Genomic DNA, 25,156 nt, shown 5'->3' on the forward strand with positions numbered 1-25,156 from the left:
GAGATACGTTCTTGCAGGGTTATGATACAAAAGTAGTTTCGGGAGTAGAGACCTCCAAGAGAAGATTGGTTTCGATGCAAATGATTGTTAATACTTGCTGAACACTTATTAGGTTGCATGCAGTGGTCGAAGCACAGTATGTGCTAATTTTACACTCGGCTAACTGAAGGTTAAGCCCCACCCACAGTGCAGCTCTCGGGGTTGTATCACTACTGCCCCAGTTTCACGAGGCGGAAAGGTGCCCATGGACACCCACGTGGGAGTGGAAGAGATCTCCTGACTCCTGCACGCCTGCCAGGTAGATAGTCACAGACGGAGTATGTCTGTGAGTGTTGGAGTTACAAGGAAAAGACGCCACTGGAGGGGTGGGAGTGTGAAGGACGCACAGGGCAGAGTTCCCGCTGGTTTCCAAGTTACTGACTTTGTTTTAGGAGGTTTGTTTCCAAACCAGTAGATACGACTTCGTCATTCTAGCAGATGACACGTCCCTAAAGCAGAAAAGGAATTGTATTTTGTTCTTAGCTCTAAGGATGGCACCTTCTTATTTATTAGAAGTGGTAGTACCATGCCACAGGGTTTAGAAAATCCTACTTCTTTGCTTAGGCAATTAGCTGCTAAAAAGGGCACTTTTGGGAACTCTACTTTGCCTGTTTTTCTTTTTTTGTAGCCTTTGATAATTTTTTTTGTGTCATATTTATTCCATGTTATGAAGTTTTTTTCTTAAACATACATTGCTTTACTGTAAACCTTACTTTAAGCCATCATTTTATGTCACTCCTTGAAATTAATAAGTAAGAAAAATAAAAATATGGTTCTAGAACTAGTCCTAAGTCAAATTACATGTCCTGTGGAATCATAGATTACTATTTTTGTTTTCTATTCAGAGTGCTACAATTGTCTAAACCACTAGAACTGTCAAGTGTTTGTAGTTCTGTAATGTCAGACTTTGTAGCACAGTCAGCCCGGCACTAAGGATGCCACAGCCCAGGGAGTCCTTCCCTATGTCTGCATCTCAGACACCTGTGCTTGTCCGAGTTCCCTTACGGGCAACTGCGGAACACGCGCCGTACAACAGATTGTTTAGTTCTAAACTAAAACAGCTCTTCCAGTTTCAGCTGCATTTTGCGAAAGCTAGATAATCTATCTTAATTCTGAGTGCTTTTCAATGTTTGATGTTCATACTCCTCTTTTATCTTCTATGCTGGGCTTTTTTTCTTCCATTGAAAAAGAAAAAAAACTAAATAGCCTGAAATAAAAACAAGTAAGGTGACAAGAAGCCTCCTAGGGATAAGACTTTTTTTTGATACAGTTGGAATAACACCAGTGTACTCATCATCCACTGTAACCAAAGCCCGAATAAAACGTAACCTTTGTGATTTAAACCTAGTAGAACAAGCAACAGACCACTCTCTTGTTGAAGTATACAGTTCAGTTGTGATTTCTGCTGATTGTGAATTATGGATCAGAATTTGATATATAATCATTGGATCACTTATTAGAGAATGAGGAATCACAGAGGAGTGCATATAATTATAAAACCATTAGAATTTAAACTAAGGTGATAATGTACTTTTAAAAATAGCTTAGAAAATTGAGATCAAGGAGAAGTGGTAGAAATTACAGTCTTTTAGAAAATGAGATCAAACCGTTATCACTAAGACTTTCATGGTTCATAATCTGGTTTTCCACGTGGGTGTTGTTTTAAGACCTAGGATTTCAGGGGGGTGGCTAGAGGCAGTGTTTGCTAAAATGAGGCAGACTAATTTTGTGTGTGGCCAAGTATGACGCAGGTGGCTGGGGTTGGAGGCCCTGTGTGATAGCTGTTTAGGACACTACACTTTCTCTCCTTCCTGGTCCCCCTTTCTTTCTCTCCCTGCCCCTGCCCCCCTCCGCACCTCAGCTCTGTGTCTGGTAAATATATGTTAATATACATATTGGTTCTTTTGAAGGCGGGAGGGGCTTTAATCCAGTGGGTCCCATATCTGGCTCTTTAGTCACCCAGGGAGCTCTAGAAAACTCCACATTTTTGTCCTCACCCTGTCTCCAAGGGTATGACCTGGACATTCACGTTTTGCTGATTAGCTAAATTTGTGAATGATTGGTATTGTCCTAATTCCCCTGTTTTGCAAATGTGGAATAGGTAATAGGTCCAGGTGTGCTCTTCCACGGATAGCTGCATTTCTCAGAAAAGATTTTTGTAAGTCTTGGAGCCTTCCTTGAAGGCAGAGCGACAGACACTATGACAATTTTTGGATTGGCATGTGTCAGAGCTGGCTAGCTGTCTCTACATCAGGCCTTCCCTCCCGGACACAGGGAGAGGTGCACGGCGCCTGCTGCGTTTTCACACTCCTCGTAGCAGGCAGGTGTGATGTACTGGTGGGTGCTGCTTTCCAGTCAAGACTTTTAGAAGCAAATGCATTGCCTCTTTCATTTATAAGTAGATGAAATGAGATAGATGCATTTATTACAGGAACTGGCAGGCCGCAATCCCCCGGGGGGTGGGGCGGGGTGGGGAGACCTCTGCCACTGGTGAAGAAGATGCATCAGAATTTCAGGGCTCAGTATCCCCAGCTTCCTCACGCCCTCACCACCCCGATTCATAGAATCCCAGTCTTTTCTCAGAGGTGCCCCCACTTCAACAGTAGACACCCTGCAAGGCTCAGAGTTCAGTTTGTGTCGTGCGGAGACCCTGCTCGCTGCGCCATTTGTCACGCGGGGCGGCCTGCGGGGTCTCAGCTCCCGCTCCCCACATAAGAATGCAGGATGTGGCGAAGCCAAAAAGGAACACCCACGGAGCCATAGGTAGGGGAGTCATACCACTATGGTCTCGCTGGAGGCTGGAGTCACACGACCTGCGACCTGCTGTCCGCTTCTCTGCCTGCCAACCGACTTCCTCTCCCCAGTGCAGCCGCGGCAGTTATGTCAGTGGCCAATGGCTAACCGGCTACAGCCGACAGCCACCTACTACCCGAGCCAGCACCTTTCCACGTGAGGCCGAGAGCCTGGAAACTGCTCTCTGGGGCTCTGTCCCCACAGCTTGCTCTCCGGTGTGGCCAGTCACACAGGTTCTGAGTTAGATTTTCAGCCGTTTCAGCCCTGAGGCTGCAGGGTCAGGCTGTCCCTCGAGGCGTACCTGGACGTCCTAGGCTGCTTGCTGTGCTGGTGCTGGGACGTCAGATCCCCGAGCTCATTGCCTCCTGCCCCTACTCTGTCCAGTGATACCAGGGCCACCCAACCAAAGGCATTATTTTCCTTAATTTTCCAAAAATGTCCGTCAGTGTCACGTACAGAGTCCGTTAGCGTTGCTTCCAGGTGGCTGCGGTACGGGTAGTTTGTGTGTCTGTCCAGGTCACACCGCAGGCTCTAGACGCTCTCTCTGCTCTGGGAGCATCTTTAATCAGATGAGGGAGCCAGCTCCAGAAACCCCAGAACCAATTCAGAAACTCATCCTTGACATCTGCTCCTCTAGAACCTCTCTCAGTACCAAATCTGTATGGTCAGGATTCCCCAGAGAAACACACCAACAGGACGTGTATTTATTTACTGTCGAGTTGGCTCACGTGACTGTGGAGGCAGAGGAGTCCCAGTCTTCTGCAGGCTGGAGAAACAGCAAAGCCAGTGATATAATTCAGTTTGGTTTCGAAGGTCCAGGCACCAGGAGTGCAGATGTCTGAGGGCAGGAGAAGATGGGTGTCCCAGAAAAAAAGCAAATTCGCCCTTTCTGCACCTTTTTGTTCTGTTAAAGGGCCCTCAGCAGGTTGGATGGTACCCACCACACTGGGGAGGGCATTCTTTACTCAGTCTCCCCATTTGAGTGTTAACCCCTCCCAGAAACAGCCTCTCAGATGCACCCAGAAATATTGTTTCACCAGCTCTCTGGGTGTCCCCTGGCCCAGTCAACTTGACACACAAAATTAACCCTCACAGTACTTTCTGTCGGTCGACCTGAAATGTCCATAGTGGCATGTTTCCCTGCCCTCACAGGGCAGCCTGAGAACAGGTGTTGCGTTTGGCTGGTGTGTCTTTAGCCTCCTTTCATCAGGTACGTTCCCCTAGGCTGTCTTTCAGGACATTGACATTTGTGAAGAAAATACTGCGTTTCCCCGAAAAGAAGACCTAGCCGGACAATTAGCTCTAATGCGTGTTTTGGAGCAAAAATTAATGGAAGACCCAGTCTTATATTACTATAACATAAGATCTGGTCTAATATAATATAATATAATATAATATAATATAATATAATATAATATATAATAAATGTAATATAATACCGGGTCTTATATTAATTTTTGCTCCAAAAGACGCATTAGAGCTGACGGTAGTCTCCCCCACTTTCCTTTTTCGTCTTTAAAGAAAACATCCCTCACTTTGAGTTTCTCGGCTGTTTCCATTCCATTCGCTGAGAGTCTTGTGTCTTGGCTGCCTTGCTGCCTTGGTGTCCCGTCCTTCCTGGGGTGACATCGGGGGCATACCATGGCCGTCTGCCCTCCTGCGGATGCTAACTTTCATCACCTGGGCACGGTGCCCATTTACCCACTGGACGGTTACTGACTATTTTCCTCTCCGTACGTCTCCCAGTTTGTAGGGAGACGCTCAGAGTCCACTGGTGCTTCTGGCCCGCGAGGTACAACCTTCGCCAGTGTGGTGTTCTACCTTCCTGTCCACCCTCCGTATTTACCAGGAGGCCCTCAGCGTTCTGTTCATCCTTTGCCCCATCAGTCTGTCTATCTCTCTGTCTCCCATCATTAAAATGGACTCATTCATTCCTGCTTTGAATGGTTGAGTGGTGCTTAGTTATTTCGGTGCTCAAATTGTCCCAGTAGGATTTGGCTAGCAGGAACGGCTGCCAGTTGACTTCTGTGTCTTTGTGACGTCATCTTTTAAAAAGCATTTGCTTACTTTCTGATATAATAAGATGCTCTGGGCCCCAAGTTTACCGACCTTGCCCCCACCCTGGAATCCGCCATTTCTTGGGGAGCCCAGGTTCCTTTTAGTGTGGGTGGCATCGGAGGCTGAGGCCTGGGTGCCAGCTGTGCTCCTTTGTGCTGGTTCTCCTGCCTCCATTCACAGTTCAGCGTGAGGTCTGCTGAGCCAAGGTCAATTGCTTTGTGTCCTTGGGTGATTTGACCAAAATTAGACACCAAGCTTCTCTGACTGTTATGAGCCCCCCTCCCCGCCCTCGACTTTGCTGTTTGTTTGTTTTGATTTTGAATTTAGTCCAAGAATCAAAATTATAAATGTATTTCTCTCTTAGGGCTTCTCTTCTTTCTTGAAGCAGTCATTACTTTCCATTCAGTCATGTAAAGATTTTTTTAAAGCTTCCCCTCAGTTTTCCCCCCAAAGTAATATATTTTGCAAAGTACAGAAAAGTGCCAGGAAGAAGAAGAAAAAATTACCTATCATTTCACCATCCAGAGGAAAATATTAACCTTATTATATAAATGTTAGAACTATATTTAAAAAATTTAATACCGAAGATCTCCTTTCTAAATATACTTTCTTAACACTCCGATCTTCGATACCCAATAATTTATATCCCAAATGTCTTGAGGCTTGATAGTTTTATATTGTATGTTAGCTTATTGACATTTGGAATTACAGTGTTTTCCTGATTCTTCCAAAATTAGTAGTTTTAGTCTTTTTCCCCTGCAGTTCTTTGATTAGGTATTGTCTTCTATCTCTTCTCAGTGGACCTAAAGGATCTTTAAAAAAGGATCTTTTTTAAAGTGATATTTTCCCCAGGTTTACATTTTGGAACTACCCATTTTCTTCCTATTTTTTGCTAGAATGAAAAACATCCATTACCAAGAATATCTTTTTCTGCTGGTCGATGTTCAGCAGTTCCTTACTATGAGTGAGGGATTTTTCTCGTGTAATTTAGGAATTTTAGTCCTTCCTCCCACTTTCCAAATGAGGAAACTGTGGCTTAGAATAGTTACATGGTTGCCACGTGTCCTACACTTATTGTTGGTCTAGCTGGGACGAAAACAAAGGCCTGTACCTCACTTCTTTTTCGCTAGTGTTTAAAAATTTCAGTGTAAAATGTATTATGTGTTTCTTTAGTTTTATTCTCCTAATTTTCTTCCCTTCGGCATAGATTTGCTGCGTGCTTCGTTTTCTTGCCTTTTGAAAAAGATGAAAGGCAAATTTAAGGAAAATATACTAACTTTTATCATGGAATGCTTTTTTTATGGCTGCATTATAAATTCTTGAAAGCAAAGGATCTAATGGAAACATTTCATGAGAAAGTAGGGGTTCTATCAGTGTGTCCCCCCCACCTTTTTCTTTTCTTTCTTTCTTTCTTTCTTTCTTTCTTTCTTTCTTCTTTCTTTCTTTCTTTCTTTCTTTCTTTCTTTCTTTTTTTTTGTGAATAGACCATTTAAACTAAATTAAGTAAAGGATATAAATTCTGTTGTTTCAGTTTTAATATTTCATGACTGATTTTATAGATGAAATTATATTTTACAATAAATAGGAAGAAGAATTTATACAGCCTGTTCTATTTGATGTGAAACAGCAAATCCCATTTCTCTGTAGCTGTAAAGAAAATTCATTATAATGTCTTTAGTTGTAAGGGATGGTTTCATTGTGATTAGTTACACTGATAATAAAACAACCTTTTCAAATGGTATAAGATACAAACGATCCTGTGTGTCTGCTTTTAATGGCATTGAAATTTTCCATTCTCTGTTTTGTTCATAGAATCTGCACTCCTTTCTTTTATCCTGTTTTCCTGTCCCAATTAAAATTTTCTTTCTTAAAAAAAATTAAAACAATTAGGTGGAAATACTAACAAAACATTGATTTTAAAAATACTTTTTGAAAGGAGATAAATTTTAACTTCTTCTGTGAAATCTTTCTGACTACAAAAGATTCATTTGTCAGAGTTGGTTGATATAAGATTATTATAAAATTAACTTTTTAACTGGATCAATTTACTGTATTTGCAAAATAGCACTTGAAGTGTAAGGAGATTAAAACAAAGAAAAGAAATAGCCAGGTGAGAAGGCTCAGCTAATTTTATAGTTTATTTTCCCCCATGATTTGTTGTTTTATATTGCTTTTCACACATCTTCGCACGCACGTAGTGTTGGAAAGGCCGGGCTCTGGTAATGGAAGGGCTGATGATCTGGTTATTCTTTTATGGTCACCGTGGTTTGAGCCCTGGTAGTCTGGCTAATCGGTGCTTGTTTTAGCTCTAACTTAAGCGCTAGGCAAATATTCTGATTTTTAACTTGCAAGCAAAATTGAGTGGGATATTTGAAATAGAACATGGGCATCCCTGGAATAGAAGCAGTACTCTACTCTGATGCGCGGGAGGCTTCTTTTCCCCATCTCACTGGGCTTGGGAGCCGCAGTCCCAGCACCTGGCTTCAGTGTATCCTTGGCCTCTGGCTGGGGAAGGTTCTGTTTGAGGATTGAGCTAAACGTGGCCTGTGAGATGCTCCGGGGATGAACTTGACCAGGTTGGGGTCCTGTGGCCAGAGCCCCCGGCCCTCCAAGCTGCCATGCCTGCTGCTGGAGGCCGGTGAGGGAGCCATGCCGTCAGCGTGGCCCAAGGGCTCGGGCTCCTTCAGCGCCATGGCCTGTGCTGGCCGTGTGTTTATCGTGTGGGCTGCCTCGTCGGCTTTGGGGCTGTTAGACGTGGAGGCGGCCAACATTTCGGAGCCTCGCTGGAAAGGAGCTCCGGGCTCGCATTTGCTCCGACGCAGATGAGCTGCTGAACAATTCCAGGGGCCTCTGAAATGGTTGTGCTCCTCCAAAGGAGGAGGTTTTTCAGAAACATGAAGACATCTCTTTTGTTCCATACGAATCTAAATTTAAAACTCTCTCCGCCTCATCTTTTTATTAGTTAGCTCTTTACTCACTCCTGATTTTATTATATCAGTTTTTCATTGTAAGTGGTATCAGATCTGATTTTGATAGTGGAAGAGGCATAACTCTAAATATCGGTTTATTGACGTTCTGATATTTTACAGCAGTTTGATAGGAATTCTGCTCTTCATATACGTTTCAGACAATATACCTCAGTTAACACTTACTGACTTCCTGCTGTGTATCTTAATATTATACTACCAGGCTAGTCCCAAAGACTTCTGTTAAAGATCGGAGCATGTAGGAAACGAAATACGTTATCAAATATATACCAAGGAGAGGTGAACTTGAGCTGTATCTGTTCTCGGCAAGGTAGAAAGGAGAAGGGCATTCTAGGAGTCATTTATTGATACGTAAGAAATTATGTCACAACTTAGTGGCATAAAGCAACAAGCGTTTATTCCCTCACAGTTTCTGTGGGTCTCGGCTTTGGCAGTGCCTTCACTCGGTGGTCCCCACTCGCTACAGTGGGGCCTTACTGACTTCTACAGGTCAGCCTTTTTGATGTCCACAAAGGAGTTCAGAGCACTGTTGGGAGTTTTTATACACGCCTGTGTGTGTACGCCTGCCCTGCTACACCTGCGTATCCCGTGTGATCTTCCTGGTGGCCTGGTGCCAACAGGTGCTAACTTCACAGTGCTTACACCCTAATTTGGGTGCGTCTAGGAGGGGTGATGGGGGCCTGGCGTGGGATGGATCCAGAGACAAGGTGGTTCCTTGTGTGGTTGGCTTTGTCTGCTAGTGAGAGTGTGCGCGTCTGTGTGCACCCGTGTGTGTGTGTGTGTGTGTGTGTGTGTGTGTGTGTGAGAGAGAGAGAGAGAGAGAGAGAGAGGGGGGCAGAGAGGCGGGGGAGGGCTCAAGCTTGCTTAATGTATATACGCCTTAGAGAAAAGAAATGAAGAGAGAAATGAAGACTAGATTGGAATGAGAAAAAATTGGAACAAAAAGAAGGAAAATGAAGGGAAAAGAGTCATGCATGCTGCCCTTGGTAAAGATAGCACATGAAATTGCTGAGTATTTGTACGTTTCTCTAATAGTTCCTGAAATACTTGAAGATGCTGGAAAAGGTTCCCGTGAGAAGTGACCACCAGGGGTCATCAGAAGGCTGCTCTTGATTTCTTTTTTATTTTTCTTAAAATGTATATGAGAATTTTGATTTTTGCGATTTTTTTTTTTAAACCATAGCAGACTATTTCAATTAGAGCAGAAACTTTCCTTTGTGACAGATTCTTGGTGAGTTAATAATTTATAGGTAAAATTGAAGATAATAAAGTGATATGTAACTTATTTTTTTGAGTCAAGGCACAACTAGTTGAGAATTTGGATAAGAAAGTAGACACTGTAAACGGAACTGCATATTTGATAATCGTGGCACAGTGAAGATACGTGTTGAGTGGTAATGGATGGAATTGTATGAGAAGCATATGCTTTAAGATTTGGTTTAATAATGTATCTCATTATTTTTGTCTAAACACCTACCAGGTCATGAGTATGTTGAAACCTTACTGTGGGAAGAAATCCAAGACTCATTTTTTTTCTCCACTGGATACAGTACGAGTCCTTTCAGAAAGAAGTGATATTGTGCCTTCTTTACTCTGAGGGTTGGCAGTGAGTTGAGTCCTGTCTGTTCTGTTGGCTGGCTTTGTTCCTGAGAGAATAAAAGGGGCTTTCTGGAACAGGGTAGGCTTTCAGTGAGTGTTTGTTGAGTGAATGAGTGACATAAGCCTCCACAAAAATGAGCTCCTAAACTCTCTCAATCGGGTGATTTTTGAATTCCACTTTAAAAAAGACCCCCTCCCACATCTCCATTGGTAATATTGTGCTAGTTCTAATACCCTTTCTGCTGAAGGTTTTTCTCTTTCATTTACATTAGGATAAACTTCCTCATTTCCGTTTCATCCCCTCCAGATCACTTTAAGGTACTTAAATCACTTTGCAGTTCTGCGCACTGACCTTGTCCTAGTTCTGGGCCGTGTAACTTAGACGAGTGAAAGGCTCCTAGACTTTCTCTGCCTATGATATGTTCTGCTTACAGAGAAACTCACCTTCCTCTAGCCGGGCTGTTTTGGTGACGCCCCACTGACACTGCTGAGTAGATCCCAGCTCTTAATTCAGAGCCTGTGTGACGTGGCCCTGGTTGACCAGCTGCCTTTGTTCTAGGCTGCAGTGCAGTAGAAAGCCAGTCCTGCCGCGGTCTGGACTGCCCACGGCCTTGCTCTCTCATTGTGTGTTGTATGGCTTTGTCTAATGTCTCTCTTCTACGAACTGTTCCTACCTGCTCCCTCAACAAAAGAAAAAAAAGATTTTTCATTACCTCAAGGTTCAGCTCAAATGATGTTTCTGCTATTTTAGCCAACTATTCTACGTGGAAGTATGATCCCTTGCTCATTTATACTGCTTTAGATCTTAGTTTATGTCACACACGGTCGTCACGTGTGGCCTTGTCTTAGAGTTCCTTTGCGTGTATGTCAGTGGCTCCTAATAGACTATGAGCCGGTTGAGGGCAAAGAATGTGTTTGTATCTTTAGAGTTCCTTTCACATGGTAGGCACTCTCTCTCTCTCTGTGTTGAATGTTACTCTTTCGTGATACACTAACATATTGAATTATTTTATTATTTAAAATGTCAGTTGGGAAATAGTGTAGAAATATTTCCTCTGTTTGTTGTAGAGTTTTTAGAGCCATTATCTAGAAGATAGTAAAGGGTGTCATTATTTTGCTTCTGCATATGAATGTAGTTGTCATTCTTTTGTCTCCAAAAACATACGAGCAGGTGTCACCATTAGAACATTCACGTTGAGCAGAGCTTGTGTGCTATCCATGCCTTCGTGGCGATGACACCGCGCTAGTGGCGATGGAGAAGGTAGCGCAGTCGTGGAGAGCAGTGTGGGGACAGCAGGAGATGGCTGGGCTCGTCATCAAAAGGGAGAGAATTCACACTGTTGTAGACTAAGCATTCACAGAAATTTGAATATAACTTCTATCCGGGACATTTTCAAGCATATCCATATACAGACTTATACCAAAGTTGATAGAATCGTACACTGAGTCCCCATGTCACTGCCGCTTGGCTTTAAGACCCTTAACTGTGCCCTGTTCCTGGACGGTTTTGAAATGCATCTCAAACATTTTTTATTTCATCCATAAATACTTACGAGAGGAGACATTTCTCATATCACAGTGAGGTATTCGCTCATTCTAGTACCTTATATGTGCTTGGAATTGTTCGAGGCTCTTGGGTTAAAAGGGTGTATAAAATAAACCATGCCCTTACATTCTGGTGTGGGGAGACAGAAAATAAAACAGATTCATTAACAACCAGAACAGGAAAAACATTGATTTCATCAAAATTTAAAACTTCTGCTTATCAAAAGACAACATTAATAAAACTAAAAGGGAGGAAATATTTGTCAAACACGTAACTGACAAAGGGCTTACATCCAGAATACACGAGCCACCCTGCAGCTCTGTAATAAAGTCGACACCCGATGTCAGACATGGGCAGAAGGCTACCCTGCGCGTCACAAAGCACATGACAGAGGATTGGGCTCTGTCACTGGCCACTGGGAGATGCCGAGAAGAGCGCCACACACCCCTTACAGTGACTGAAATGTACAAGCCCGGCAGCTTCAGACGGGGTCTGCCTGCGCATCACTCCCAGTTCTTGCTGTTGCCAGTGGCTGTGTAACACATGCAGCCACTTGGAAAATCCGTCAGTGTCGGGTAGAGCTAAACATACCCTATAGCCCAGCAATACCACCCCTATGTATTTATACAAAAGGAATGAAAACACGTGCTCATAGAAAGACGTGTGCAGGAGCAGTCACAGCAGCTTTACCATAATAGCAAAAAACGGGCAGCAACTCAGAAGGCCATCAGCGGAATTGTGGTCAATCCACACAAGCACTTAGGCTCAGCGGTGGTCTCAGGGCTGCTGCGTGCAACGTGCAACCCAACAAGCTTCCCCCCCCCCCACCCCCCCAGGGCATGTCCGATTCCATTTGCAGAACTTCTGGAACAGGCCAAACTGCTCTATTATGGAAGAATTCAGAGCAGTGGTTGCCTCAGGGATGGGAGGTAGCAAGGCTTGAGTGTGAGGTGGCCTGAGACAGTTTTCTGGAAGATGGCTGTGTTGTCTTAATAGGGACACTCAGGAGAGGCCTCTGCAGACCTCGGCTTCTCTTTCTGGTGTCTCTCCTCTCCTTTACTCCACCCGAAGGACTCCAGCTGTTGGGGACCCCTCCCTGTGCTGTGGCCCGGCTCCTCTCTCCAGGGGGTAAGCTGGGACTTACCTGCCTTAGGTCCCCTCTCAGGGATCACTCCCCTTCGGGCCTGCTGAGAAGAGCCCCACATGCGCGTTCCAATGGTTGCAGGCTGCCGTTTCCTACATTTTTTCCCCCCACTTTTTCAGTTGTTTCATTCATGAGAGTAAATTCAGTCCCTGGGAATTCTTGACCAGAGAGGATGTCCTGGATGGAGAATATGTCTATTTAAAAAACTATGTTGTCTCACCCCTTATGACGTAGGCAGAGATTTTGTGTTGTTCTTTGCTGGAATTCCAGTGTCTACAACCAAGAATGCTTGGCATATACCGGCACTAAGTGCAGTTTCTGGAACAGACACATCATTCATTCTTCCTTTCATCCCTCTGTTACAAAGATTGAATAGAAAAACCAGTGCTTTATCTAAAAGACCATTTTTCTGAAAGGTCCATTGGAACCTTGATCTTTATAAACAAAGGGTTTTGTAATGAATTAGTTTGGGAACTGCTTATGTACTGAGCTATCCTGTGGTAAAGAAACTTTGTTTAAACCAGAGTTTTCTTCTTTGACCAGGGATATTACCCCCACCACCACTCCAAAAATAAACAAACCTATTGATCTGTCACCTAATTATATTGTCTGGAACACATTTTGAAGAAAACGGTGAACATCTTATAAGTGTAATAAAACCATGTACATTATCTTTTCACTCTTTAACAAGAGTGATACCAATGTTATACTGTATTACATACAATAAATACAGGATGTTTTCATATTGTAGATTATATATGACAATCTGTATATTTTTAAGCAGCTTTATTGAGATATTCACATACCATTCAATTCACCCATTTAAACTATGGTTTAATGGATTTAAGTATATTCAGACATGTGCGACCCTCACCACAATGAATCTAGGACGTTTTCATCACCTCAAAGAGAAACCCTGTAACCTTTAGCTATCACTCCCCTCCCCCCCCGCCACTTGCCCCCCACTCCCCCGCTCGCTCCCCGACCCCCCTGGAATCTGTCTCTAGATTCTATAGGTTTGCCTACTCTGGACATTTCCTCTAAGAGGAATTCTGTAGTATGTGGGTCTTTGTACCTGGCTTTTTTCACTTAACGTAGTGTTTTCAAGGTTCATCCATGTTGTGGCATGTGTCAGTGCTTCATTCATTTTGTGGCGGAATATTTTTCCATTGTATGGATGGGCCACATTTAGTTTATCCGTTAATCTACTGATGAACATTTGGGTCGTTTCCACCTTCTGGCTCTTAGGAATAATATCGCTGTCAACATTCTGGTACAAGTTTTTGTGTGCATGTAGGTTTTCATTTCTTTTGAGAATATACCTATGAGTGGAATTGCTGGCTGTATGGTAACTCCATGTTTAATTGTTTGAGGAACTACCAGACTGTTTTCCAAAGTGGCATCACCATTTTACATCCCTACCAGCAGTGTGGGAGGATTCTGAATTCTCCACATTCTCGCCAGCACTTATTATTCTCTGACTTTCTGATTTTAGCCATCCCAGTGGGTGTGAAGTGGGATCACATTATGGTTTCGATTTGCATTTTTCTAATGATGACTGATGTAGATTATGTCGTCATGCACTTTTTGGCCATTTGTATGTTCGTTGGAGAAATGTATATTTAGCTCCTTTGCTCATTTTAAAATTAGTTGTTTTGTTATTGAGTTGTAAGAGTTCTTTATGTGTTCTAGATTAAGTCCTATATGAAATATATGATTTGTGAAGTTTTTTTTGCATTCTGTTGGCTGTCTTTTCATTTTCTTGTTAGTGGCCTTTGAAGCATAGTGACATTTGAAGTTTTTAATTTTGATAAAGTCCAATTTATGCATTTTTCTTTTGTTGCTCATGCTTTTAGTGTCACATACATATTTTTTGTTCCCTGCTTTTCGCAGAGTCAAAGCAACAGCCTCCATGTCGTTGTTATGGAAAAAAATAGTTATCATTAAATTTGAGGACATAATATGTGATGGCTTTCTATAACATCAAATAAAATGGATTTTGGTTGAAAAGTCTAATTATCGTGTAAAGTAGATGGAAAATGATATATTTTAATTGAATTAAATAGCACAATGAAAAATAAAATCAATCTTATTGATTTTAAAGCATTTTATTCAAAAAAATCCCTTCCCCTCCCCCAAATTTACTTAATTAATTCTGTTCTACCACTGACATTTCCCTTTGCTGTTAACCTTCAGACAGCACAGAATGTCTATTAGATGAAGAGATTGGTGATTGACAACTGGAATAGGAGCGGCTTTTCATTGGCAGAACAGCTTGAGCATGAATGGTGATATGTGATGAGAATATGCACGTTGTTAATTAGGATACAGCTAGAAAAATAATGGTGAGGCTCTTGGCTCCAGGGGAAAGGATGAAGCTGTTGTTTTTATTTTTAGTTATTTATTTTTTATTTATTAGGTTTATTGGGGTGACATTGGTTAGTAAAATTGTACAGGTTTCAGATGTACGTTTCTATGGTATTTCACCATATATTTGACCCTCTTTACCCTTTTCTACAACCCTCCTCCCCGCTTACCCTCTGGTAACCACACAGTTGTCTGTGTCTATGAGTTTTGGTTTCTTCATTTGTTTGTCTTGTTCCTCTGTTTCTTTCAATTTTGTATCCCACTTATGTGAAGTCATCTGGTTCTTGATGCAAAAAATCTGAAAACATTTACCTGTAAAGGTATATGTACCCCGATGTTCATTACAGCATTATTCACGGTGGCCAACCAAAGTGACAACCAAAGTGACAACCAAAGTGACAAGTTGTTTAGTTATGGGAACAACCAAAGTGTCCTTCCTTCCATAGATGACTGGATAAAGAAGATGTGATGTGTGTGTGTGCGTGTGTGTATGTATATATATATATTACTGTATGTATAATATATATATATTACGGTATATAATATACCGGGGAATATTACTCGGCTGTAAGAAAGGATGAAATCCTGCCATTTGTGACGAATGGATGGATCTTGAGATTATTTGTGCTAAGTAAAATAAGTCAGACAGAAGCAATTGTTTTTAAATATGTTTCTTTTATACTGGGACTTGGGCTTCTTTTGGGGAGGCATAGAGGGGCAAGCCTGACTTGCATCACAGCAGTTTTGTTTTAATCTGTTTTACAGAGTGGGAATTCACTGAAACAATATTTGAAAAGAGCTTCTCTGTTCAGAAAAATGAAGTAGTAATTTTAAATGTCCTGGAAAAGAGAGTTGAAACTTGGCAGTTTCTTTTGCAAGCCGGTTGAGAGAATCGCCTTTCTGTCACAGGGACCATAGCACTGCTTCCTGGGCCAGCAGCGTGCTGAGGTGGTGTGCCCAGAGTCCGATTCTCATAAAGGATCACACATCAGGTTCATCTTAACATGAAGGGAGTCTCCCTTAGTCTAGTTTTATGGTTTTCATCCAGGGTGTCACTTTATGTGACTTTTGGATTAACGTACGTGTCTTTATGTTCAAAGGTTATAACCACGTGTATTTCCTTTGCAGGGTACGAGTGCCAAGTGATCGCCGCTGACACAGGGAACGTCATCAGCACTTTATTAATGATGGATACTGAGAAGAAACCTGAGAATGATGAGGATGAAGATGTAAACAAAGAAGCAGCAGGCTCGAGCAATGTTTCATCCTGTCCTGTGGGTTGTGGGCCCATGTCTGATTCGATAGCAGATTCCTCTGCGAATTCCACAAGCAAAAGAGGTTTTTCAGAATCATCAAACTCGGACAGTGCCATTTTGGAGGAAGATGGAAATAAACATGCTTCCAAGCGAATGAAATTAGCCGAGATGGAGCCCCTCAGATCTGCAGAGGAAGGCGTTCGTGGGTTGGAAACGTCCCAGAGCTCAGTCCCAGGAGTGGGTGTGCCGTCAGATGAGACAGGGAAGGTGCCCTCCCTGAACGACTGCTCAGATGGCAATGCACGTCTCCCCCCCACCTTCTCCCCTCTCTGCAGTTTTAGCATTGTTGATGCTGTTTCTCTGAAAACAGACACTGAAAAAAAGTCTGCTCAGGAAGTGGTTTCCCTTGACCAGGAAAGAGAATCCTCTTTTCCCACGAAAGAGATTAGTGATAGTTGTACCATTGGAAATGTAGATTCAGTTCTCAAGTGCAACACATGTGATCATTTGTTTTCATCTTGCTTTGATTTGGAAAAGCACGCCGCACGTCACACGCAACAGTCTAAGGAGTACGCCTGCTGCAACTGCGGCCACCAAGCGGAGAGCAGCGCAGCATTGCAGACGCACGTGACACAGACGCACGGGCCACAGAAAGTCTTTTCTTGTGATCTCTGTGGCTTTCAGTGTGTGGAAGAAAACCTTTTGAATGCGCATTGTCTTGGCAAAACACATCTCCGGCGTCAGAATCTTGCTGCTCGTGGAGGATTTGTACAGATCTTAACAAAAGAACCTTTTCCTAAGAAACCATGTACCATCGGAACAAAAAATGTCCGCGCAAAACCAAGAGCTTCTAAACCAATAGCGAAGAATAGTGAGTCAAAAGGCCTGAGAAGCATTGGAAGCAAATTGAAAGACTTCAGAGGAAGCATTTCTAAACAAAGTGGAAGTAGCAGTCAGCTTCTTGTTGAAATGATGCCATCCAGGAATACTTTGTCAGAAAAAGTAGAGATTGTTGAAGAAAATGTTACTTCCCTTGGTATAGCTGGAAATGCTGAAAGCCAGGGTAAAACGGTAGGAGCTTTAGTCACCTCAGAGGGTCTCTTAGATAGATTGGAATCTACCAAAAATACCCTACAGACAGCACATGGTGTCGGTTCAAGCCTGAGACCAAGACCGGAGCGACATGTTCTCGTGTTGGGTGACAGCTTCCGACGGCGGAGTGGCACCTTCGCCTTAAAAGGCCAGGCAAAGAAAAGGTTGAATTTGTTAGGAATTAATAAAAGAGGCGCTGGTGAGACTCAGAAGATGTATATGAAACACTTTAGACCACAGATAAAAGCAGGAGATGCAGAATCCGCTCCTAAACACGGAGCTACGAGTGGCGGTGTCCACAGTCTGGGCCTGTCTTCCTCAGAAGCCCAGGACCCGAAGCAGGACGCGAGGGACGCCCACAGCGTGTGTTCCTTTGAGCCTCCGACCATGAGGGCAGCCTGTGACCACCAGACGGTGGGTCCTTGTACAGACCTGTGGTCAGATCGCCACGAGTAGGACAGAGTTGGAAATGCACGTGCAAAGCTGCCACGCGACAGAGGTGAAATTTCACTGCCAAACGTGTGGGTTTTCCAGCGTGTCGCGGAGGGACTTGGACGAGCATTTGCACAATCAGCATCAGCAAAGCGCGTCTGTCCTCAGCTGTCAGTGTTGTTCGTTTGTTTCCTGGAATGAGAGGAACCTGAGAGAGCACATGAAGGAAGAACACCGGATGGGCTTTCTGTGCGCTGCTTGTCTTCTGTTCTTCGCATCTGAGAAGGACATGGAGGCACACGTGGCAGCTGAGAAGCACGTGGCTTATTGGTTCAGCCCAAAGACTTGTCAGCCGTTTAACAGTGACTTGGTCTCACAGACTTTACCCTTGAGTACTTTAGCATCAGAAAATACAGAAGAGTCTGTGAGCGAGTCAGGAAAAGCAGCTCAGGAAGCACCGGCCAAGTCCCGGGCCAGCCACGGGAATGAGGGGAGGCATTCCAGCAGGCCGCAGTTTCAGTGTAAGAAGTGTTTTTATAAAACAAGGTCGTCCACTGTCCTCACGAGGCACATAAAGCTCCGGCATGGTCAAGACTATCACTTTCTTTGTAAAGCATGTAATCTGTATTCATTGAGTAAAGAAGGAATGGAGAAACACATTAAGAGAAGCAAACACCTTGAAAATGCCAAGAAAAATAACATCGGCTTAAGCTTTGAAGAATGTATTGAAAGGGTGTGTATAGGTGCAAATGACAAAAAGAAGAGCTCAGCGCCGCCGGCGGTGGGAGGACAGAAGGCCACCTAGCCGGTGTGCAGTTGCAGGAGTGTTCCCCTCTTGAGAAGGGCACACTCACTGCCAAGGAGGTGGCGCAGCCTGGTGCAGTTGCCAAAGTCGACGAACTAGCTTTGAGCGCCACTTCGAAGAGAGGGCGACCAAAAGGTGCTGTCTCACGGACGTGCTCTCACTGCGGCCTTTTGGCCTCTAGTATTACAAACTTGACTGTTCACATTAGACGGAAGCACAGTCACCAGTATAGCTACCTATGCAAAGTGTGTAAGTATTACACCGTAACTAAGGGGGACATGGAACGGCACTGTGCCACCAAGAAACATAAAGGACGCGTAGGAGTAGAAGCAAACGGAAAGCAAAGTTCAGACATCATTGTTGGGCCTGAAGGCGGTAAGCGCGAAGCCTGTAGAGGGAACGCCCGTGCAGCAGTGTCAGGTGGACGTGCTGACCCGTCAGCTGAGTCAGGGCCCTCGGTGGCAGGAAAGCCCGGGGAAGAGCACGGCAGCCCCACTGAAGTCGAGCTCGGCAGTGTTTTTCATTGTGCAGGTGGGGAGGCTAGCAGGCACCTTCCTGAGGAAAAGGAACAAGTGTCTCTAGACCCAGAGGACCTGATGCAACAGGGGGACGCCTGCTCCCAGAGCCATGTCACGACTACAGGCGACAATAAATGCGCCCACTGTGAATTTCACGCTCACTCTTCTGCTTCTCTGGAACTACACGTGAAACGGAAACACACAAGAGAGTTTGCGTTTTATTGCATGGCATGTGATTACTATGCGGTGACTCATCGAGAGATGACGAGGCACGCGGCGACAGAAAAGCACAAGGTGAAAAGGCATTCTTACCTGCACTCTTCTAATGCAGAGGCGGATTCTGCAGAAATGTCCCCAAACATTATTGTTCCTGAGGAGCAGCACCCACAAAGTCCTGAGGAATTTCCAGTCATTTCAGACCAACCGCCAGAAACTCTTAAATCTAGAAATACTGCTGATGGTTCAATTTTAGGTGATAATATTAATTTAGACGTGTCCAAAGTACTCTGTGCTCCTGACACTGTAGAAGTTGAGACTGCAGAAGAATCCAGTCTCAGTGGAGAGCATTCCTTTTGTGAAACTTTCCAACAGCCCCTCGCTAAGGATCAAGTTAGGAAACCCGAGGAAATGGTGTCCCTTAATATTTCCCCTAATTATGGCTCCCCGTGCAAATTTCAGAATGAGAATTCAGGAAGTTCGGCTTTGAATTACGAGACAGCAAAGAAAAGCCACGATCGGTTGAGTGGCATCGGTGATCCAAATATACAGTGTGAGAGCGATGGAGGAAATGTTGGGGACGTGGCAGGTGAGGTCCTTGGCCGACATGGAGGTCCCTGCGTCCCTGGTGGAGCGCACTCCGCAGACAGCGCGCTGCGTGCCGTGGTGCGAATGGCAGGAGGACAGCTGCACCCCGACAGCAGTGACCATGACAGAGCTGGAAATGTGCAGACTTCAGGGGATTTGAAAGATGTGCGAGGAGATCCCGTTCTGGAAAATAAGGACATTCTGATGCATTCACAACATGAAACTGAAATTATTTTGGAAGAGGACGGTCTCGCTTCTGACAGCACAGTGGAGAGTAACGACGTTTACGGAACAATAATCAGCATTGATGAGAAAGGACAGGCCACGTACAGTTTGGGCCGGTTTGATTCTTCCATCATAAGAATAAAGAATCCGGAAGATGGTGACCTGATCGACCAGCCTGAAGAGGGTGTGGAAGCAGCGCGAGTGAGGCTCAGTGAGTCGTCCCTCAAAGACTGTGCTCAAGGGGTGAAGAAGAAGAGACCCGAAGGCAGCCCGTTTGGGGAGTCCACACGCATCCGCTGCGACGACTGCGGCTTCTTGGCGGACGGCTTGAGTGGACTGAACGTTCACATAGCCATGAAGCATCCCACGAAAGAGAAGCACTTCCACTGCCTGCTGTGTGGGAAGTCCTTCTACACGGAGAGCAACCTGCACCAGCACCTGGCCAGCGCGGGCCACCTGAGGAACGAGCAGGCCAGCGTGGAGGAGCTTCCGGAGGGCGGTGCCACCTTCAAGTGTGTCAAGTGCACGGAACCCTTTGACTCGGAGCAGAGTTTGTTCCTGCACATTAAAGGGCAGCACGAGGAGCTGCTGCGGGAGGTGAACAAGTACATCGTGGAAGACACTGAGCAGATCAACCGCGAGAGAGAGGAGAACCAGGGAAACGTTTGCAAGTATTGTGGCAAGATGTGTCGGAGCAGCAACTCCATGGCATTCCTGGCGCACATTCGCACTCACACAGGTACGTGGCCTGCCGCACGCCTGTGTTCACCTGTGCGTGCACATGGGTGGGAAGAAGGGCACGTCCTCCCCCCGAGCGATCCGGAGTCCTACCCGCAGTCCTGGGTGCACTTGCTGGCTGGCCCTCGTTGCGCCCCTTCCCCAGCTCTGCTGGGTGGGGCTCTGGGCTGCGGCCTGTCGTTTCTAAAGGCAGTTGCACCTCACGGATCCCAAAGGCAGGCTCCTGACACATTTCTTTCTGTTTCATCACACAGCCCCATCCCTCTGATGCTGTTGTTAAAATCCCCTCTTAGAGCTTTTCAGTTGCCTCCGAGTCCTAATTGTTTGGTTTTCCCCGGTGTCTATTAAGTGGCACTTGCGGATTCAGAGGACATATTAAGTAGCTTTTGAGGAATGGGATAGTAAACATTTTCTTACAATTTTAGGGATTTAAAAATATTCACTGCCAGAGAGTTTATATCTGAATGTGGAACTCCCAGCCAGCGAGATTCTCCTTTCAAGGATGCACGTTAGTCAGTGCTTTTCCCAGTCTGTATGTGTGGGGATTTGGTTTTCGCAGAGGTAGTAGCGCCTGATTTCGTTTCTGTGCTCTGTCACATACAGTGTTCCATTTTAATGTTTAATTTTAGGTGGAAATTTTTTAAAAAACTTTTTTTTTTGGTGGGAAATGCATAAGCCACTGTTCTAAATTTATGTAAAAATTCACTGCACTGTTTCTATAAACCTGCCATACATTCTTTATTTTAAATAGACAGCTTTTCTAAATCATTGGGCTCTGCTTAGACAAGTTCTGTCTCCATGGTTGAATTTATGAGTGGATTTGAATAATAAATTCACATTTCAATGAACATATTTTCATTAAAACTGTAAGGTTTATTTTACTGTACTTTTAAATAATGGCTTATTATTAAAGCTATACTTTAAATTCATGCAGTTTTTGAAACTTTGTGCATCGTTACAAGGAGGAAGACAAAAGAGTAGGGAACATTACTAATAGAGTTAGGTGATTAAAGACAGATAAAAGTTGTTCGTTGACAGCTCCCAGGGCAGCCTGTATAAGAGGAAGCTTGGTAAATAGCAGCACTGTCCTGTCGCCTGGCTTCCCAGTGGAGTAGAGCCACTGGTGGGGGACATGTCCAGAGACGTGTTTGCTGGCTTGGTGACACCTCTCTTGGGACTGTGCTGCAGCTCACTTTCTGAAATGACATGGTTTTAGGAATCAGGCTTGTTCACACGTGCAGAAAATACGTACTTTCTTAATATGCCCTCTTAAGGCAGATAAAACTGAATAAAACTAAGGAAGATGCTAATGGAGCCCTTTTTAGAATTCTTTATGCAACTGTCTGGTCAAGACATGTTGCTTATAATTGATGTGTCCATTACTTGAATTCTCTTGTAATTATAGTCAATAAGTCTTGTAAATGTGTTAAAGCTCACTAAAAGCATACAAATTCAAGAACAGAGTAAGGCTAATAATTTAAAATAATCAATGTAGGCATTTCAGCACTTAATTTCCCTTGTGTGTTGATAGCTGATCATTCTTAATCCATTAAGATTTATTTAGTCGTTTACAATGCAAAATAGGTTTGCACTGGTCACTTGTGCCATTTGAAAATGTCCACCAGGTTAAGTGCAGAATGTAGTCCATTAGTCTTCCTTGACTATATGTATTAATTGCATTTAAAATCAAGTTAATGTGGATGTGAAAGTGAGGTAACTATCAATATGTGACAAAGTAACCCTACTTATATAAGTTACATCATTGATTGTAACATTTAGTAAAAGTTCGCATACTTTTTAACGTTTTGTGTCGGGCTGACCAGCAAGTACATTTTTGTGGAGTTCTGAGGTGCCGCAGGACACTGCCAGTCTACCCTTCAGGTTTGCAAGTCATTTTTTTGGGGGGAAATTGCTCTCTAGGTTTTCACTCCAAGTTTTTTTCTTGGCCCATCTGAAAATGAATTGCTTTTCTGAGACTTTGCTTCTGTCCATGAAATAGTAATGTGGGGACTGTTATTAATGGTTAACTGGAAAAGCCTTACTCTTCCAATCCCTGTTTTCATATTTTGTGATTTACTATATGTTTTATGTAACCTTTTCTCCCCATCCTTAGCACGATAAAAGCAGCACTGTAAGAAATAAATGAGTTTGGGTTATCAAGAATTGTACGAAGAAAGCACCCCCGAGTTTTTCTGTGTGTTTGCTGGTAGGGAGCTGTCAGCATGACCAGAAAGGGCAGTGTCTCCTTCCCAGTGTGTCGTAGTCCAAACAAGTGTTGTCTTCTCTCGGCATCGTTCTGTTAGCCAGAGCTTTCATTTACTTTACATTGGAAGGTGCCATTAAGCTAGAAGACTGTCTGAAGCCCGTCATTTCATGTCCGGAGTGCACCGGTCTCGTGTGCTACGTGAAAGTGTTCACGTGGGGAGACGGGGAGCTGTGGGACTTCACTGAGAAATTGCCAGGTCAGGGCTGATAGTGTTTGTAACTTACCGTTTCCCCGAAAATCAGACCTAGACAGACCATCAGCTCTAATGCGTCTTTTGGAGCAAAAATTAATATAAGGCCCGGTATTACATTATATTATATTATAAGACCCAGTCTTATTTTACTATAAATTTTTGCTCTAAAACACATAGTAGAGCTGATTGTCTGGCTGGATCTGATTTTCGGGGAAACACGGTATATTATGTGACAGTTCAGAAGCTGAGTCCGCTTGAGAAGAGATGGGTTAGGGGTTCGTTTGTCGAGTGTAAGAGAGAGAACGTGGGGTTTACCGGGTTCGCTCCTTCCTCTCAGAGCCCTACACATAGGTGGCTCTCAGTGTCATTTGTGATGAAAGAATGCAGTTCGGTGTGTAGGGAGGAGCGTGGAATTCAGGCTGTAGTGCAGAGGCATTAGATGATGGGTGGGGTACGTCTTCCTGGATTCTGTGGGATCTAAATTCGTATTAATTGTCGAATGTTCATGTCACACCTGTGTGTGCGTCGCGGTCAGCAGTGACTGACGTTGGGGTGGCCTGTGGAGGTCAGTGAGAGACCTAGTTGTTAATGTCTCGGGAATTCTGGGGGTGACATTGGAAGGTGCCAGGAAGCCAGAGAGCCTCTTTCGTTTTGCCCTTTCAAAACACCTCACAAGCCGAACTGAAAGAAAAAAAACACCTGCTTGGGATGCTGTCCCAAGGAATGGAACTATTTAAAATAATATTGATAGTTCATAATAATCACAATACCCCTGAGAGACAGAGTTTAGAAATATGTGGTTTTTACCAAATTTGCCTTATAAACACTATGACTGGATTCATTTTGGGTTGTGCATAGCAAGCTTAAACGTGGAAACATTATCAGTTAGGAAAAAAGGGACACATTTTTTTTTCTTATACCGAAAAGTATTACCTGCAGTCCTCTAACATTTGAATTTTTATGGCACAGAAAGGAGATTTTATACAGTCGCCTCTGAATATAAGGCCAAAAAAATAGCCAGGGCCTCAGGGATTTCTACACGAAAGCAGTCCACCAGGTAACTCAGGTATGTGTTGTTAGCACACTAGCATTGGTCGCTGGAACCTGGAGGAGCCAGGTGTCTCACCGAGGAGCCACACACAGCTCGCTGAAAACACAGAAGGTCTGAACCTGGCCCCTGGTGGCACCTGCAGCCTCGGGCAGGACGTCATCACTGTGGCAGTGCAGTGTGAGCCAGGTGGAAACTTCCACCCCCAGCGCAGGTCTTTCAGATCCTGTCACCAACTTGTAACACAAATGTTCTGAGGGCTTTATCTTCTTTGTTCAGAGTCCTGGTGTTATTGTTAATTAATAATTTCCTAATTACCGTATTATCTTTAATGCATTTTAATTGCAAGTACAGGTAAATTGGTTCTGCTCACTCTTTTCTAAGTCCCTTTATAGAGGTCTGTGTCGAGATGAAATATTTCAAAGCAGTGATAGGCTTAGTTTTATCAGAATCATTTAAATAAACTGTAGTTTCTAATGTGATTGATAGAATGTGATTGCTGTAAGCTGCAGTCTCAACCTGCTTTTGACATTTAAACATACAAAGCTGACTAGATAGAACCATTCAGGTGCTAAGTATATTTTACATCTACTTCCAACAGTGGAAATGGAGGCATTAAGAGCTCTGGCTTCATTGTCATTGAACTGTGAAATATTCAACCTTCCCTGCCTGTGCTTGGTACTGTTGGCTTTTTTATTTCTGTTAGAAGATTAAAATTAAATGCTTCACTTTTTTTGTCAGCTTTTGGGAATTAAATTGAAATTTAAGACTCTCAAATTTTTTACTGAGTGCTTCAATTTCAACAAAGTATTCTTGGAGGATTTTTTTTTTTTTTCCAAGGGCACTGCACAAAGGTTCATTGATCAAATATGATTTACTGCAATTTTTTTTTATTTGAGCTCTTTTTGTATATTTATTAAAGTTCACATATTTCATATTTTGTCCAACCGTATTAGAAGAGGTATTTCAGCAAATAGGCACTAAACATGATATGAAAAATCTGGAATCATATTATACTGATTTTAAACTGATTTTTATGATTTTGATTGATTTATTTGAACCTTTAGTGGTTAGTGAATCAGAAAATGGTATATCCATATTGCACCTTAAAAAGTGTTGCTTCTCATTAAGGTGAGTACTTATGTATTAGTAACTATGTTGCAGTTACAATCTGTTACAATCTGTTACTAACACTAAGTTTGTCCACTCTGAAATCTGTTCTCTCATTAAGTGTAGGTTGATCTTA

General features: G+C 43.6%; 1 protein-coding gene across 1 annotated transcript in view; it reads left to right on the top strand.

The window, feature by feature from the left end:
* Window positions 1–254: 254 nt before the first annotated feature.
* Window positions 255–25,156, top strand: part of ZNF407 (zinc finger protein 407) — a 373,176-nt gene continuing 348,274 nt past the window's right edge. Inside the window, 4 exon segments of the mRNA XM_033087370.1 lie at window positions 255–298; window positions 15,662–17,313; window positions 17,315–18,065; window positions 18,068–20,404. Coding sequence (XP_032943261.1) covers window positions 15,718–17,313; window positions 17,315–18,065; window positions 18,068–20,404 — 4,684 coding nt within the window. The 5' untranslated portion in view covers window positions 255–298; window positions 15,662–15,717.

The sequence above is a fragment of the Rhinolophus ferrumequinum genome, chromosome 19, assembly GCF_004115265.2.
Source record: "Rhinolophus ferrumequinum isolate MPI-CBG mRhiFer1 chromosome 19, mRhiFer1_v1.p, whole genome shotgun sequence".
NCBI lineage: Eukaryota > Metazoa > Chordata > Mammalia > Chiroptera > Rhinolophidae > Rhinolophus > Rhinolophus ferrumequinum.